Source organism: Danio rerio, chromosome 15 (genome assembly GCF_052040795.2).
Source record: "Danio rerio strain M-AB ecotype USA chromosome 15, GRCz13ab, whole genome shotgun sequence".
Lineage (NCBI taxonomy): Eukaryota > Metazoa > Chordata > Actinopteri > Cypriniformes > Danionidae > Danio > Danio rerio.
The window spans coordinates 37,343,317-37,362,994 of NC_141035.1; the positions used below are offsets into that span (position 1 = coordinate 37,343,317).

The 19,678-nt window shown below is 33.2% G+C and overlaps 1 protein-coding gene across 5 annotated transcripts in view; it reads right to left on the reverse strand.

The window, feature by feature from the left end:
* Nucleotides 1-3,065: 3,065 nt before the first annotated feature.
* The window catches only part of crppa (CDP-L-ribitol pyrophosphorylase A), a 74,065-nt gene continuing 57,452 nt past the window's right edge, over nt 3,066-19,678 (reverse strand). For all 5 annotated transcript variants that reach the window (XR_015508839.1, XR_015508836.1, XR_015508838.1 and 2 more), the window contains 1 exon segment: nt 3,066-3,458. Coding sequence is in view for 2 of the 5 variants with exons in the window: in NM_001077802.1 (NP_001071270.1) it covers nt 3,354-3,458 (105 nt within the window). In the remaining 3 variants the exon portion in view is untranslated.

The following is a 19,678-nucleotide window of genomic DNA, read 5'->3' on the forward strand; positions in this document are numbered from 1 at the left end:
GCACAAGATTATAAGCACAGAAAAGACAGCATAAAGTAAGAAAAAAATTAATGGTAAAACCTCAAATGAAGAGCTAGCATCAAGTAAAAAATAAAAAAAAACTCTAAGAAAAGACATTAACAGCATGTAAAAAAATAAGCATTTATGACAACACTTGTGCTTAATACTTGAAGGAAGAAACAATTAGGGAAATATATGTTTTTTTAATTTGATGTTGTTTTTTTAGGTTGTTGTTGTTGTTGTTTTTTTTTTTTTTTTTTTACAGAATTACAATTGTTGCAAAATTACATATTGTATTAACAGCTTGTAGTGGAATACTTTTGCTCACTAATCATGCACTCATTTGATTACACTACAGTAAAACGGTTATATGGTAAAATATTTTTACAAAATTAAATATTTTATTTTTATCTTATAATAAAGATATATTTATATATAAAGACACATTTAGGATGCATTCCAACTTGTAGCTTAATTAATCTGGAGCAAAAAAAGAAATTCTTATCATTACAGTTCTATTATTGGTTTACTCCAAACCTAAAATAAAATAAAAATGGCTTTTATGGCATCTATTTTGGCATATTTTCTACTTGATAGAATGCTTGGAATTATATTTTGGATGAGACGTTAAACCGAGGTCCTGACTCTCTAAGGTCATTAAATATCCCATGGCACTTCTGGTAAAGAGTAAATAGGGGTGTAACCCTGGTGTCCTGGCCAACTTCCCTCCATAGGCCCTTATCTATCAGGGCCTCCCAATCATCCCCACCCAGCTATCACTGTCTCTTCACTCCACCAATAGCTGGTGTGTGGTGAGCGCATTGGTGCTGTTGTCCTGTGGCTGCCGTCGCTTCATCCAAGTGGATGCTGCACACTGGTGGTGGTGTGGAGAGACCCCCCTCATGATTGTGAAGCGCTTTGGGTGTATGGCCATACACAATAAATGCACTATATAAATACATATAAATACACATTACATTACATTACGACCAGTTTATGGTCTCACCTTTAGACATCATGCCATGTTTTTAGCTTGTTTAGAAAACTTTAGTCTGTGTTGAATTTATATTCCAATCAAATGCACATTTTAGGTATATTTCAGTGGACTGAGACCAAAATGTTGATGGGATATTCCACAAAAAATACTTTTGGAGTTACAACTTTGGGTCCCACTTTATATTAGGTGTCTCTAACTACTATGTACTTACATCAAAAAAATAAATATAATGAACTTACTGTGTTTATAATGTATTTGAGAACACTTGTGGTGCTTTTGAGTTGGGATAGAGGTGGGGTTCTGGACAGGTTTGGTGGTATGGGAAGGTTTAAGGGTAGGTTAAGGTGTAAAGGATGGTCAACAGTGTATTTACAAATGTAATTACAAAAGTTAATTACAGATGTAATTACATACATGTATTTAATCAAGCATACAGTAAGTACACAGTGAATACATGTATTTACACAATAAGTTCATTGTAACTAACTATTCATTCCTATGCACGTATATATTAGTTAGGGCCACTTAATATAAAGTGGGACCAAACTTTGCTTTGCATAAAAAAGTTATCACAATTGTTTTTTTTGTTATTTTATGCCAAATAAATGCCAACAATTAGCCTACTCAAGGTGCGAATTATACATTGAAGAGGTCAAATTGTTCTGTAAATTAATGTAGCACATGATCCAGTTAATTAAATTTATGATTTAAAAAATAAATACATTAATTTAAATATTAAAATTATAAAAATTTTCAGTGTTTTGAGGTATATTTAGAGTATTCTAAGCTACAGTAACCTCTGATTAGCTAATTCAGCGGTTACTTTAAGTCAAACTATAAAAGCTATTAATCTAATTTGGCTCTTTTTTACTTTTAGGCTATATATAGAAACAAACACTTATTTTACAAGAAAATTGTCTTTTGAATACCTACAATGCCTATCAGTGCTCTGATCTGTCAGTTTCAGACTGTTGAATGGGGTTTTTTTTGCATAGACTGGCGAGAAAATTATGCATTATGCATTCACAATATATATGAACCATTATAGGGGTGGTCAAATGTATTTTATATTATCTATTTTTTAAATTATTATTATTATTATTTAAAATGCAGATCAGAAAACTACTTCTTGCTATTAAATGGCTGACCCCCCCATACATCTTGTTTTGATGTCCTTCAGGGGAGATCAATCGTTAATTAGAGTGGCTAATCCCCCCAACCCCCCCTGTAATTCACAGCCTGCAATTACTATACTTTTAAAATGACTATAATATCATGAGCAGTTTACAGAATAAAACAAAAATCAGACTCAGTATTGAGAATGCGGTCCCTTAATTTTTCCCTCAAGTTTACAAATTAAATATGCAATATAAATTAAAACTAAATACAGATTATATTAAGTTATAAATACTAAACGTTCTGTATTTAACCATCAGACAATCTACTTCATGTGCTAAAATAAACTAAAAGAAAAATCACTTCAAATTCAAGTATGTGATGCACAACAGCACATTTCATACCGTCACAAGATGGCAGCATTTCACTAAATATAGAGCCTCTTTCAGTGTCAGACCTACAACTTGTACCACAACTAAAGCTACTTTATTTAATAATATATAAAATTCAGCCACACTTTGTTACTGTACAATTCAAACACGATTAACCATGACTTTTAGCCTAACAAACAACTAATTAGCAATTTTTTTTATATTAGAATTTTATTAAATTTAATTCATTTCTTTTTAAATTCCACTTCAATTTAGTTAGATTTTGTTCTCATTGTACTTACTGTAAATCTATCATTAAGTTTTATATATTGCATAAATAATTAAAAAAAAATTAATATTTGTTCTCATTTTCTACAGCTAAAGGTAATGGGTAAGATAAAGAATGTAAAATAAGATCATACTTTAAAAGTGCTAATTAACAGTTAATACCTTAATAATATGCAGCTAATAAGCCAGTAGTAAATGGTGTGAATTGTTAATACTAAAAGTATTATAAGAGAATAAGGCCTTTATTATCTTGTTATTCAATCAATAGGGATCAATAAATGAAATACGCTAAAGCAGAGCAATAACTTTGTTTTATTAAACAACATTCATTTTTCACATATAAAGATGGTCAAAGATTCAGTGTAGTGTTTTAATTGGTCTTGAAACTAGCTTTGCATTTGAAACCGCTTACCTTGCAATCTAAAGAAACACAATCAAGCTTTCAATCCAAATGCTGAGGGTCTGACCTCACCACCATCACTCACAGTCTGTCGTTTATTTCATACTGAAAAGGCTGAATATCTGTGAGATGTTGTTTCAGTGCTGATATGGTAAGCTGCTGTGCTTGCTTCTGCTGGTGTTCAGACATGAAGCATCTGTCCAGTGAGAGCCATGTTTCTGTCTCTGATGAGGACGAGTGTGATCTGACCGAGTCTCTCCAGTGATCTCTGCCATTGCTCCAGCTCCTAAACGCACACGCACACACACACAAAACGACATTTTCTGGTTACAATGTTATAAAATTGTATGAATATTTCTATTAAAATTCAATTTCAATTGTTATGTTTTGTTTTTATTGTACATGGTGTAAATCTATTATTAAGTTTTCTATTTTGGATAGATATTTTTAAAAATATTTAACATTATTGTTATTATCGATTCTAATGTTATTATTCGATAGCTTTTTTTTTTCACAATCTAAGGTTCTTTTATTTTATTTTAGATTTTTTTTTCCTTCTATAATTTATTTCTTATTGATAATCTTTTTATTAAACTCACAGTATAGTCAAATAAGCCTTTCATTGCATTTTGTACAGTGTATGACCAATAACATTTGACTTTGGGTATGATATGTATACTGTACAGACTAATATATATATATATATATATATATATATATATATATATATATATATATATATATATATATATATATATTAGGGGTGTAACGGTTCGGTATGTTTTCGATACAGCAAAAAAAAAGAAAAAAGCCAGAGGATTTCTGTAATTTAAACTTTTTTAATGAATTAAAACTAACATCCTAAAAGTATGATCTTGTTTTTTTTTTTCTTTTACTTCAAACAGTGATAGAGCTATATGTCTGGGGTTTATGCTTAGCAGCAAATAAAACAGATCCTTCTTTATACTCAAATCCAAAAAGCTTCCTATAAAAAATATATTCAATAGTGTAGTAGTTATACACTATTGAATATATTAATTTAGTTTAATATAATAATTATAATGAGTAATAATAATTTCGTTTTTATATGAAACTCAGTTTCAATTTATGTTTAAGTATTTTTTTCATTTTTAGAAAGATGAGTGTCCACCTTTTCGTCAGACAGCACAGATCTGCTTGATTTGACTGTCACCTGCCATTTTAGTGGATCTGAAAGCATGAATTATCAGACTGAAATGGGCTTATGAAGGAATAATGTAACAGGGCTCTATTACATTTAAATTTTCTTAAAATTACATTAACGTTACTAGCCATTTTGCGAGCTAGTGCGGCGCGTGCCTGACTGGAGTAGTGTTTAGAGGTGGGTGTGTGTGGTGATATGTGAACAGGTTATTGAGATTGGCTGTTTTGTGTCAGTGTCCAGGGTTGCTGGAGCAACGGGGGTGGAGCCAGCACAAGCAGGCTGACACAGAAAACAGCAAGATTGCTAATGAGTACATGCTTTAAAAAAGTGATATTCTGAGTTCAAAAGCGACGTTTTAATGTTTAAAATGACAGCGAGAAGGCAGCATGTTGTCTGTCACGTCATTTGGGATGCCATGTTGAGGGTTGCTGCACTAAAATATTATATTTTGTACTTATTCTCGTTTATCTTTTTAGATTTTAGTCTGAATCGAATCATTCGGTTCGTAATGCACACCGAACCGAAAGTCTCGTACCAAACGGTTCAATACGAATACGCGTATCAACACACCCTTAATAAATACATATATATAAATACATATATATATATATATATATATATATATATATATATATATATATATATATATATATATATATATAGTCAGAATTATTAGCCTATAAATTTATTTATTTTATATTTTTTGTTTAACAGAAAGATTATTAAACACATTTCTAAACATAATAGTTTTAACTGATTTCTTTTATCTTTACCTAGGTTAATTAGATGAACTAGGCAGGTTAGGGTAATTAGGCAAATCATTGTACAACAATGGTTTGTTCTGTAGACAATTGAAAAAATATTGCTTAAGGGGGCTGATAATATTGACTCTAAATGGTTTTTAAAATTAAATACTGTTTTTTACTCGAGCCAAAATAAAAGAAATAAAACTTTTTTTGCAAAACAAATATTATAGGAAATACTGTGAAAAAATTTATTGACAAAATCACATAAATAAATACACTTGAATAGATAAACAGATATGCTCAAACTATAAGATGCATGTAGCTCTTTGTTTTTTTCCCCCCTTAATCAGCAGATGTAATATTCTTGGCGTTTTACTGGCTGTGATATCTGGCAGTCCTAAAATGAAAAAAAAAAAAAAAAAAAAAACTGCAGGCCTCCTATTGTGCTCATGGGGTTTCAGGTTTTGTTTTCGTATCTTTTGTCTAGGATTTTGTTGTCTGTTCTCTTTATGTTTTTTATGGTTTTGTACAAGTGACTTACTATTGAATATTTCCTGGTCTTATATTTTATAAAACTCTGTTAAGGAAAGAAAATCGGCCCTTTTTAGAACAAAATCTGATTGTTGTTGGAAAGTTAAATATTTTAACATTGCAATTTAAAAAATAAAAAATAAATAAATAAATAAATAAATAAATAAATGGATAAATGAATGAATGAATGCATGAATGAATGAATGAAATGTAACTTAAAATGTGATGCTTCTGGTATGGGGAAAAAGTATTTGAAATATTTTCAAATTAAATATTTATTTACATTAATTACATATTTATATTCTATATAATTATATCATAATAAATACACATTGTAATTATTATAAATGCACACTCACCGGCCATTTTATTAGGTACACCTGTCTGTACATAACTGCTTGTTACCACAAATTTCTAATCAGCCAATCACTAATTGACTAATCAGTCAATGCATTTAGGCATGTAGACATGGTCAAGACGATCTGCTGCAGTTCAAACCGAGCATCAGAATGGGGAGGAAAGGTGATTTAAGCGAATTTGAATATGGCATGCTTGTTGGTGCCATACGAGCTGGTCTAAGTATTTCAGAAACTGCTGATCTACTGGGATTTTATCTCACCACCATGTCTAGGGTTTACAGGCTGATGGTCAAAAATGGTCCGAAAAACAGAAAATATCCAATGAGCGGCAGTTCTGTGGGAGCAAATGCCTTGATGATGCCAGAGGTCAGAAAAGAATGGCCAGACTAGTTCGAGCTGACAGAAAAGCATCAGTAACTCAAATAACCACTTGTTACAACCGAGGTATGCAGAAGAGCATCTCTGAACGCACAACACGTCCAAGCTTGAAGCAGATGGGCAACAGCAGCAGAAGACCACACCGGGTGCCATTCCTGTCAGTTAAGAACAGGAAAAAACACCTTTAGGATGTGGTGGAATGAGATATTCACATCAGATATGTGCAGCTGACAAATCTGCAGCAACATGCGTAATGCTATCATGTCAAAATGGACCAAAATGGAATATTTCCAGTACCTTCTTGAATCTATGCCACGAAAGATTAAGGCAGTTCTGAAGGCAAAAGGGGGTCCAACCCAGAACTAGGAAGGGGTACCTATAATAAAGTGGTCAGTAAATGTATATTGTTCTGTTTGACTTCAGTTGCTAATAGACCAAGAGTCTGGAAATAAAATTGAATTGATTTAACTATTTATAATTTATTACATATGGTGTTTCAATTTCTTAAGAAAAAGAATAAGTTTGGCAGCTGAAAATGCATTTAAAGACGCAAAAACATATGCATTATATGTTCAAATATTTCTAAATTAACCTTAAAATGTAATCTCCTCATTATGTCTTTTACAACAAATTAATCCAATCATTTACAAAAGAATAATTTTTTATTAAATAAATTCAATAAAGGCTCTGTCTTTTCCTGTTATGTGTTCAACCTACACTCAAAAAAATATTAATTGATTCATTAATTTTCTTTACGGCTTAGTCCCTTTATTAATCAGAAGCCGCCACAGAAGAATGAACCAACAACTTATCCAGCATGTCAATCCACTATGGACAATTTAGCTTGCCCATTTCACCAATAATGCATGGCTCCTGGAGGAAACCCACGCGAACAAGGGGGAAAACATGCAAACTCCAAACAGAAAAGCCAACTGGCTGAGCCGGGACTCGAACCAGCAATCTTCTTGCTGTGATGTGATTGTGCTACCCATTGCGCCACCGTAACACCCTCAAAAAGTATTTTTGCTGTTTATTCTAGAGTTTTTTTAGAGGACAACTTAACTGATATATGTTCACTCTACTTAAATTTGTAAAAAAAAATTCAGTTAAATGAATCGATATGTGTTGGGACAACATGAAGGAATTGTGTGGAATCCAGCATTATTTACAGTGAGTATGGATACACAGGTATACAAAGCTTATAATAATAAGTTCAGCTAAACAATAAAGCCTTACAATATGCCGTTTCGGCATCGATATTTCAATGTGCAAGTCTGCAATAGTCACATCGCATGCATCTGCAATGTAGTTGGGATTATAGTTGACCGGACACTACAGTTACAACGTCGTGGAGTAATTTCAAATTTTAACTTTAAAGTAAAAGTTTGCATGTGTTTTTAAGGTCTGACCAACAATTTGAGACAAACTTGAGCCATTTGAGCACAATAAATTAAACATTTGTAGATTAATGATTAATTGAACATTATATAATTTATATGTACTCAATTAAAATCATAGTGTTATATTATTATACAATGATTATTTCATTTCTGCTTCTGAATACTGTTCGACTCCCCCAAAAATAACAAAGGATTGTTTATTTGCATCTTTCGTACTTAACTATGCTTGTCATTTTTTAATTGATATTTGATGCAGATATCAGAATCATCCGTCTCTCTGTTGAGAATCATCATCAAGTGACCTGAAAGTACCAATTCTTTACAAGCTATCTGGAGAAATTGCATTTATATTGCAATATATACCCCAGTGAATAAAAATATTGCAATGTTTTGTCAATATTGTGCAGCCTTACTATACACAGTTTGCCACTTTTTAAATCCCTAAGTGTAATAATGACCCATATTTTCCCAGAGTAAACACCACACAAGTCAATGTATATGCTGGAAAAACAAGCCAATTTCAGAAACAAAACAAGTCTATGATTAATAGCATACTGTGCCTGATATTCAGCAGCTCCAGAGTACACAATGCTTCATAATAATCCTCATTTGGAGTCAATTTGAGAAAATAAAAAAAGACCAAAAAGAAGAGGAGGCTTCCTGTTGTTCCTAGCGTAATGCAGTCAATATTCCTTTACTTAATTATGTGTATGAAACTCTACACAAGGAGCCAAAACATCTGCAAGCGGTCGACCTGAAATCCAGCTATAATTCACAGACAGACAGATTTCACACACAATTCGACATTAGCAAGAGCGTTTCTAGCACAAATTCCTCTATCGGTGTATCATCAGATAACACGCCGCCTGTTTGTTTGGTCAGGAAATGAAGAACAAATGTCCTCAACAACCTGATTGCCACCCACATTTGAAACACAAAATAGCAGCGTGTTTGTGGAGTGTTTACAAACGCAGAAAGACGAAAAGCTGGCCTACTTGACCGCAGCTAATGACAGCATTACTCATGTGGCCTGTTTGGTTGCTGGTGGGACACGACAGTCCTGTAGGGAAAGTAAAATATGGGCATTTTTCTCCTGTGAACAGAAGATCACCAACCAGGATCAAAGGGGTTTTTTAAAGTCTCATGTTTTCAATGAGTGTAGCAGAATGTGACTTGCTTTAATAGGAAAGCAGTGGATCAACAAATTATTTCTTGGCAGGATCCACTCAAGAATAAAACATCGCAGTGACACATTTGGGGAAAAACAAGATAATAATAGTGTTGAACTTGAGTCAACACAATGAATTAATGTTTGTCCTACTCTGAAGTGTGTTACAGTGCATTAAAGAACAATCCATCAAAAATCAAATGCTAAGCTCATGTACAATTGAAGAAATTATAATAATAAATTGTTGCTATTATTATTATTATTATTATTATTATTATTATTATTATTATTATAAATGATGTGCTGTTTAATGAAAATCTTCTTTTTCATAAATATTTCATAGAAAGCCGCTGGTTCGAGCCTCGGCTGGGTCAGTTCTGTGTGGAGTCTGCATGTTCTCCCCGTGTTCGTGTGGGTTTCTTCCGGGTGCTCTGTTTTTCTCCACAGTCCAAAGACATGTGGTACGGATGAATTGAGTAAGCTTAAATTGTCCGTAGTGTATGTGTGTGAATGAATGTGTATGGATGTTTCCCAGTGATGGGTTGCAGGTGGAAGGGCATCCGCTGTGTAAAACATATGCTGGATAAGTTGGCGGTTCATACCACTGTGGTGAACCCTAATTAATAAAGTTGAAAAGAAAATGAATGAACTAATTTCTTTTGTCTTTGCCATGATGACAGCACATAATAATTTACTATATATTTTTAAAACTACTATTCAGTTTAAAGTGCAATTTAAAGGCTTGACTAGGTTAATTAGGTTCATAGGTTATGCTAATTAATTTAACAACAATGATTTGTTCTGTAGCCAATTGAAAATATACATCTTAAACAGGCCCATAGACAGTCTAGTGAAAAGGTTGGTTCTTTTTTTAGCTACATTTTTTTTATATTTTTAAATTTTTGAGGTTTAAATACTGAAATTTAGTGACAATTTAAGCAACATTTTTAGCTGAATTAGCTTATCGGAGGGTCAGCATAACGACACTTTTTTAATGTAGGTTTAGTAAAAAGAAAAAAAAAAGATTTAATAAATAATTTCTCCAAAAGAAAGATATATTACAAATTGCTGTAATGCTGTGTTCACAACAGATGTGGCTTGCATGAATAAATTCACATGTGTAAATAGACACGTGTACATTTTGAGTTTACTTGCACGTCAAATTCACTTCAATTCGCGTCAAATTCACTTCACAATAGACACGGATTTGCATCATGGACAGGGCTTCTGTCTGCCTGGTGACCCTAGATTCATTGCTCACATGGATTTTATTGAGAGAGAAATTGTGCTTTATGTGCTTTAGGAATGCTGAAAAACAGCGTAGATTTGTTTGGGGCTGTGTCTTAGTCCACTAGATTGTGATTTCAGAGGTGCACTTAGCTCTGTGAGTTTATCAACTTGTCCAGAAACTATACCTGGATGATAGAAGCTTTCAGCGATGCTTCAGACTAATCCAAGACAAGTTTGATGAACTGTTGCCCAGTGTCGGCAGGAAACACCAACTAATCACACTTAATCATGCACCTACAAGAGCAAGCTCCTGATTGGTTACCGAGATGCCAATAAAGTACAGATTTTCCAACTCGAGCGCATCAAACATGCAAAACAATCAATTCGTGCTGCCTCATTTACACGAACCGCACCACAGGATGTCTATTCGCATCTTTGCAGTGATTTAAATTGAAGCTTCATCCGCATCTGGTAGGAACCATAAAAATGTCCTTGCTCTTCGGAGGAATGCTATGTTTTTTTTTTACTTGCAAACTTTAAATTTAGAAAGTTCAGAGGAAATAGAACTGTAGTAATCCGAGGTTAAGTGATTAATTCAATGACACAAAAGTTTAAACATGTCTAAAATATATTGTAAAATATGCTGTAAATAATGATTATTTAGTTTGAATACATTTTGTATTGAGATTACACTTAGTGTATGTACATATGCAGCTTTATTGACAGTACTAATTTTTTTTTAATCAATTAAAAAAGTAATAAATTTCAATACTTTTATTTAAAGGATCATGAAACCCCCCTCCTTTTTAAGTTTGTCTACCTCCGATTTTTTTCAAAAAAGTTTCATGATGGGCATGGAGCGCTGTGAGCAGAAGGAGGAGTGAGCATGAGCAGAGCAGGGGAAAAAAGAGGGGCTAAAAAAACAAAAAACAAATTCACAATTTGATAAGCGATGTGTCTAAATAGTAATGAACTCAACTGATAAAGTCCTCCATTCTCCAGTTCTCATAAAGCTCTCCTGACAAAAATGCTTGCTGCACACAAACAGCTTGGCTGTATCAGTAGCCCTGACAGCATCGGAAACCATGCAACAAACCCTGTGGATCATCGAAACAAACACATACGACTCTTCACAACCATCTAAATACTGTGTGCCGTAAGCATTATAATGGATTGGCAGGTCATTGGAAAGCACGTGCAGTCATGAATAATTAAAAAGCAGTATCTTCTCATAGGATAAGAAAACTCAGACATTGTTACATCACCGATTTTGATCCTTCCCCAATAATGATTTCAAACCCGGAAGATGTAATTAGCTAACAAAAGCTCAAAATTATCCAGTTTTGTCAATGCACAGTTAAAGCTAATAGGTGCTAATGTTGGCTTAATTAGGGCTCAACACACAAAAATCTGTTGTAATTTTTTTTTTTTTTAAAGAACTTAAAGGTTTCTTGAATCTTTTATGCAAATCCATTTAGAACCACTGGTTTGGTAAACAAAGTAGTCTTTCATATAATAACTCTGGTAATATAATAACTAAAGTATAATAATTATTGGTAATGTTATTGGTAATAATAATAATTGCTAATATACTAATTTAAAAGTTTGCATAAGTAAATAAATAGATTGAATCATGGGGTTAAAAATTTGTGAATTTCTGTGCACGCAGATTCAGTGTGCCTATTTATCAGCCCCCTGGAGAGTAAACCCCCTTCATTTACTCACCAATGGCATTTTTACTGATATTTGGCATTTCACAAGTGTTAATTTGACACCTTAGATATATATTTGATGATATGGTGGTCCTGATAAGCTTTTAACGCTTACTGGCAATAAAAAAAATTATTTACACTTATGAAAGTCTCAAAATGTTCAAAGAAACGATTAAACGATTAAATCTACTGCAGCTAAAAATAACTGAAGGTAACTGACGTTTAATCACAGTAATTTGTCAAAATATTACATCACTTTCCACTGCTGACAGCAGAAGGTTTACTAATGAGCTCTGTTCTGCCTCCATGTCATGGCCAACACTTTGGAACAGGAAATTTGACACTTGGAATTTTAATTTCTTGAAGTCTCGGATGGAACGGCTCTTCTTTTGTGACTGTAGGGATTTTCCAACAGTTCCAGTGTCTTTTCCAGGCTTTTATGGGATGGATAAAACATTTAGAGAAGCCTCAGGTCAGCCAGATTCACCTCTCTTTAAAGAAATGGATGAGACTGAGCGCTGTTTACTACACGTATAACTTAATTCCCAAGCCAACAGATCAAAGCTCTTTTAATAGACAATAAAAGCTCTCCCATTATCATAATAGCACAATGGCAATCAAATACAATAGATCAATTAGGTCATTCAAGAATGCCCTGTTTGTGAAAAAAAAAGAGCACAAAAACAACAGAGAGTAAAAGAGCCAATGGTTGTATTCTTACAATGGTAATTTAGTAGAAACAGAAAGGTCAAATCAAAATCATAGACAGCAGACATGTGTCCACTTTCTTTCCATTGTAAAATCTGTTCTTTTCTTACATTTGTTCCCCCTAATGACGGTCCCGTTGGTGGAAAACTCCAAGGATGTAAAATAATTTTTAAAAAGGCCATTTAAACTCATTTTACCCTGAAATTGGCAGAACTGATGAAGTCCTCTCTACTTGGCCTTGGGTTTCCCCATGAGAGGCACTTGAGCTTTGGAGGTCTTCTTGAACACTTAAATGTTTGTGAATACTTTTTTGTATTTATATTATTCAGTTATAAATATATTCAAAAGACAAAAGTATTTTTGAAATACAGCTGCAGGTGGTTTGAGGCATGAAGCACACATGTAAAAAGTTATTTTTTAATATCCAGCAATTTTGTAACCACCTAAATCAGGAATGAAATAGACATTTAGCCATTTCAGGCCAATTCTCTCTAAAAATAAAAGTTTCAAAAAGGGGTTTTGAAGTGACACAATAGATAGAGAAAGAATTTTAGTTAACCCTTCATCATTCTAATGAGCATTTTAAAGAGTTTTCAATAAAAGATTAAGCAAACGAACAGTTCTTGAAAGAACCATTTTTATTAAGAGTTAAGAATAATTTAATGATCTCCGGAACATTTAGACCAGTGGTCACCAAACTTATTCCTGGAGGGCCGGTGTCCTGCAGATTTTTGTTCCAAAAATTGTAATCAAACACACCTACACAAGCTAATCAAGGTCTTACTTGGTATACTTGAAACATCCAGGCAGGTGTGTTGAGGCAAGTTGGAGCTAAACCATGCAGGGACACTGGCCCTCCAGAACTGAGATTGGTGACCCCTGATTTAGACTTTTAAAGAAACTTTTGTGGAATGAAATTGTAAAATTGTAAATATAGTAATTGTGTGTGTGCTCACCTTACTGTGTGAACATCAAAGTCTTTTTTAAGAATTACAAGCAAATGACCATTTTAGCTGTCCATTTGTGAAATTCTAACTTGTTTTGATAATTACTGATTTAGCCAGTATCAAAATATAGGACCAATATACAAAAGCTTTTAAAATAAAATACACAAAAAATCGTGTGATATAGTGGTAGAAATATTTCAAATTTCTCGCTGACCTCTAAGGCCATGAAACAAGCACACCAACTTTCATTTTAATCTATTTCTATTATCCTTGCCTAACAGTTTCTATTATTCTTGCCACTTTTTTTCTATACATGCTAGTGCCTTAATAGATATAATAGCACAACTTTGTTTTACTGCTTGAACAGTTAGAATTGTCATCGTATGTATCTTATTGTCAAAACAGGTTCAATGTAAATACACTACAGGGTAGTATGGGGCAAACAACTGTTGTTGCTGTTCACACTAATAATATTTACAATGGAAATATTAGCAACAGATAAAGGTTTTTAGAGATAAATATATTTTGTAATCGATAAAGTTTGCAGCACATTTCTATCTCCATATGGACAGCTTTTCTGACGTGGTCAGTTTGCTTAGTAGCTTACCTTGTACAGTGTTGTAATGCAGCCCAGTTGGTTTGAGTCAAGTAAAGAATATTTCCTCAAAAAAGAAAAGCAAATGTAAAATATTTTACATTGAAAATAAGCTGCAATGCAATTTTTTCTTACATTTTTGATATGAGTATTTTTTTAATTTTGGGAAGTGTTTAGGTCAGTGGATTACTAGGTGATCTAAATAACAAGCTCCACCTTCTTATGGTTGTGTACAAGAAGTTTGTGTATCTAAAACGCATAACAGAATGTGCCCTAAACAACATTTCTCACATTCGAAAAAAATGTAGAGAGCACCCTCTTATAGACTTTTCATCTGAAACGTGCCACAAAACGTACCCAGAGCAACATATTTGACATTTTGCAAATTTGTATGCTGAGGTACTTCTTTCCAACGAGCCTGGATTTGTTATTGTTCATTAATCACTGAAAAAATACACAAAACCAATATTCTTGCACATTTTATTCCTCAGTTCAGCCTTGTAAAGTGCTAAAATGACAGCTTGCAAAGCAGCAGACCACACAGCAAGCCATTCACTAACTGTCCTTGAAAAAAACAGCATATGCAGACAGAGTTTCCAGCAGCTCACATCAACGGCCCTTTGAAGACGAGCCTTGGCAATTAGGACTTTAACAATGACAATTTGCACCCTTCAATCTTTTTTTTTCCAGACAGAAAGTAAATCTTATTCCACTACAGACTTGCCATCATTTCTCCATAATGACCTTCGTGAAGGCTTTAAAAGCCTGAACTGGAAAGAAAAAGCCAGTACAGCACTGAAGCCAGATCAATAGGACAAGCACTAGACTTTTACTACCGACACTTTCAGCCAAAGTGAATTTCAAGGTGTACGTTTTTAAAAAGTAATCTGATACTAAAGGAAATCTAAAGTTGACGTCAACCACAAGGGGGCAGGAGAAAGGTTTTCACTAAAAGATAGGTTAGTTCATACAAAAATGACATTTCTGCCATTTGATCTCGCTTCCAAAATCATACAATTATGAGGGTGTATCTACAAAATTCACTAAATAAATTCAATCTTAGATGTTTCTAATTTAAGCTTTAATTCGCATATAAGCATTGATCAGCAGACATAAACAGGAGCTTGCAATCAAGCAAATAAGCTTAAGCTTCTATGACCACATTTAGATGCTGGAAACCTTATTAGCTCATCAATGTTTATATTGGTTAAGTAATGTTTATACTACATTGTAAATTATTGTTCCCAAGTTTACCACCTCGTAAAAAAACTATTTAATACATAGGTTTCAAACTCAATTCCTGGAAGGCCGCAGCTCTGCACAATTTTGCTCAAAACCTGATCAAACACAGCTTATCCAACTAATAATGGTGTTAATGACTCTTTTGAACACCTCAATCATTTCAATTAGCTGTGATTGATCAGGGTTGAAGAGAAAATGTGCAGAGCTGCGACCCTCCAGGAATCGAGTATGGGACCTATGATTTAATGCAAAACAATTAGCAAAATTCATGTCCTGTTACAAAACACAGCTTACAATATTTTACGCTCTAGATAAAATTAATATCGTTTTGAATCAAAGTCTCAAAGAGAGTAAGTGATGCAATGGGTGAAATGTTGGGTGACTTTAATTTTATGGAAACACTTTAGTTTAGATTTAGTTTAGTTTAGTTCAGTGCTTAATTTGTAAATTGCGAGGTCCCAGAACAGATCAGGGTAACGGTGCGGTATGTTACCAGAGGAGGGAGAGGTAACCGGGCATTTGCACAATCAAATTGGTGGGTCAAATCAGGTGAATTACAGCTTGCATTAGAAGCTTTTATAGTGTGAATGTACTGTAAAAATGATTTTTTGTTTTGATTTTATTTTAATCTTTATGTATAAAGCATTTTCTTGGATGTAAACCTATCATGAAAATTTATCTAAATTTATGCGATGGAAACTACAAGGACACATTAGCCCCTTTCACACAGTGATACCGGTAAATATCCGGAAAATTTACGGAACGACTTTACCGGTATATACAAAAAAGCGCTGTTCACACAGGCGAGGACGTTACGGAATTTTTCCGGAAAAGAGCATTCACACATCCATTCCAAAATACCGGTAAATTCTGACATCATTCACCACAAATGAGCTTTAAACGGCTGCGCTTGTATTTGTAAACATTTGACTAAATTACAAACTCTTTTGATGATCAATATTGTAAACAACTTTCACAGGATCATATTCGCATGTCGAGATGTTCATAATATGTGCGTGTGCTGGCGCTTACAGGCTGTTTCATGGGCACACGCAAAGCTTGAAGGTAAACAAACAACGGCTTATCATAAGCATCTTATCGATGATTATTTGCACAGTTGGCATTAAGGAGAACATATAAACGTGATCTGACTAACTTCTAGCAGCTAAATGTGTCTGGAAAAATATTCAAAGGCTTTTATTCTCACAAACCGCGCGGACGTAAATGCGTCTGACTGTTGTGATTGGCTAAAGCAGAAGTCTTACGTCAGCACGTTCTAGACGTGCACGCGCTTATTCCGGAAATATTCCTTCTGCGTTCACACAGCGCAGCTTTCCGGCAAATTGCCGGTAATGTTACAACTTCTCTTTCCGGAAAATAGCCAGAACAAATTTACCGGTAATTTCAAAAAGGACCTGTTCACACATACAGACCTTTCCGGAAAATTGCCGGCAATTTTCCGGAAAGGTCTGTATGTGTGAAAGGGGCTATTGTCTGTCACAAACAAGACAGGCGCACATCAGACTCTTATTTTTGAAATACTTTCATTTTTAATTATTTGTTTTTTTGGTTTTGTTTTATTGCTTCTAAACAAGTTAAAGGAGTTTGAATGTAGGAATTTTACATTTGACAAATGTGTTATACAAGGAACTTAAGTAGGTATATTTTTTATTTAGAAATGGTTTCAAAGAGGAAGTAGTAAAATTAGGTGTCGGATCAGATTTCAAAGGTGCCAGATCCAGATCTGGCTTGTTCCGGAACAAATTAAGCCCTGAGTTTAGAGTCACAACTCATGCTATTAACTACTGTTTTAATGCATGCCTATTATTAAGATAATACTAACAACTGTTTATTAGTAGTTATCAAGTATTATCTTTTTCAGTCTACCTAATCCAACCCAAAACCTAAACCCAACTTCTATCTTAGTAACTACTAATAAACTGCTAATTAGTTTATTAATCTAGTAGTGTTAGTTAACAGTTTGTTAATATTGTAAATTGTGACCTAAACTAAAGTGTTGCTATTTTTATTTATTGAATTATTATTATTTTATTTCTGTTAATATGAAAATATGTAATGGTAACACTTTATTTTAATATACAATTCAGATTATTAACAACCATTACCTAAGGGCTATTATTTCAATAATAAATACTAACTAGCTGCTTATTAAGTTAGTAAGATAATAACTGGCTTTTGGTAATGGCGATTTGGTGATGTAGATAAAGAGCCTACTTTATAAGTACTAAAAACCTGTTGATATCTTAACAACAGGCAGGTAATAAGCACTAGTTAATGGTGTGACTTGTGCAAAACTAAAACATTACCTATGAAATATCTATGATACCTATGAAATATTTTTTGGTTCAATCTTCTAAATAAGAAATGAAACCTGCAATAGATGTTGGTGAAAGACTATAGAGCAAAGTATCTTTTATCCATTTATGCAGCTGATTCATTCAGAAAGACAACACTGTGTGATGATTGGAGATGCACTTCTGTGGATGTAAAATTGTTATTAGCTAAGTTATTAGCTAACAGACAACATTATGTCTAAAGTAAAACAGCACATTACGTGTTATACTTTTAAAATTATGACAGAGAACATTTATTCAGGAAATATGTTAATGGAATGATTAAAAAAGGTGTCCTTTGGAGAACTTTTACAATATTTATAATTAAATAAATTAAAAGATTGTAAATGAATAATTTCAGTGTTGTTGTTATTTATATGTTTTTTGTACAAAGAATGTTTATTAAGAAACCAATATGATATTGTATATGGAGTTATAGGTTTTGCCATGAATATGCTGATGATATACTATAGCATTAAAACATAAATAACTAAAATAACTTAAATAAATAAATAAATAAATAAACAAACATGAACCTGTGACGCTTAACTCTATCATAAATATTTGAGAGAGAAAAACTCATCCATGACATTTCTTAAATATTAGAGACACATAATGCATTATACTGACAAAGTGTAAATCAGTATGTCCTGTCCTGCCACTAAAACCCATGGAAAAATTGGGTCCCTCTGAAAAAACACACAGTATTACATTTCTCACCCGAACCGTACATTCCTTTTGGTAAATTATAATAGTGTCAGTGTCAGAATGTCTCACTGGACAGCCGATCACACGACAGCAGCCAGGGGCACAGAGCCTGACAGAGACTGCGATATAATACTGAACTCTGAAACTCAATCCAGAGGGACATCTTAATAGTAGAGCAGTTCAGAGAATAACCGCAGGTCAAGAGGGACTCTCAGAAAGACTTGAACTGATTGAACTGGGTAACCCCTGTTATTACATCAGACAGTAGCCGCCATGACAAAGTATGACTGAGTTTTTGTATCTATTTTCAATTATTTGGTAACAATTTCTAAGTAAATTGTAGTTTAGATAAATTAGTTATATATGAACTAAGAAACAAAAACACTTTTTAAGCATTTTAATTGTAAAGTCAGGTTATTTTATGTCAATATAATATAATATAATATAATATAATATAATATAATATAATATAATATAATGATTACTACATTATTAGTATATGAGTAATAATGTATATACTATATACTGTATGAATTACTACTTATATTAACACATTAATAAAACTAAATGAAGACTGGGGCTCTATTTTAACGACCTATAGGTCCAAAGTCTAAAGCACATGGGGCAAAAGCATTAAGGGCATATCCGAATGCACTTTTGATATTTTAAGACGGAAAAATATGGTTTGCTTATTCTCTTAATGAGTTCTGAGTGTGTTTTGAGCATAATGTGCATTAAACCAATCATAGTCTCATCTCCCATTTCCTGTAAAAGTCAGACGCATCATGCCATGGCGTACTTGCTATTTACATGGTGTTCTTTGTAAGTGAAAAAAAGTGAACCCTTCACCAGCAAGAATACAGTAAAACAGACCATCAGATAAAGAACAACCTTCCTCCATTCAGTCTGTTTGCTTTACTCCTGTACTTTTAGGGATAGGAAATGGTGTTGTACGCATGCCACTGAAGACATCCATTAGCCTACATATTTCATTTAATTTTGTTTCAAAACTATTTTTTAATTCAGTTTTAATTTCCAGCAAACGAAAAAATGAATGGTGATGCATGGTGATGCAGATGTCTCCAAAACCCGACAGGTGGACAAATCTAAACTTGTTTTTATTAAAACAAATATAAAAATGCATATAATAAATAATACTGCTAATAATAATGACATTATACAAATGCAAACGGTCATGAATAAACTGAAAAAAGCAACATGTCAACAATACGCCTTAACAAACTT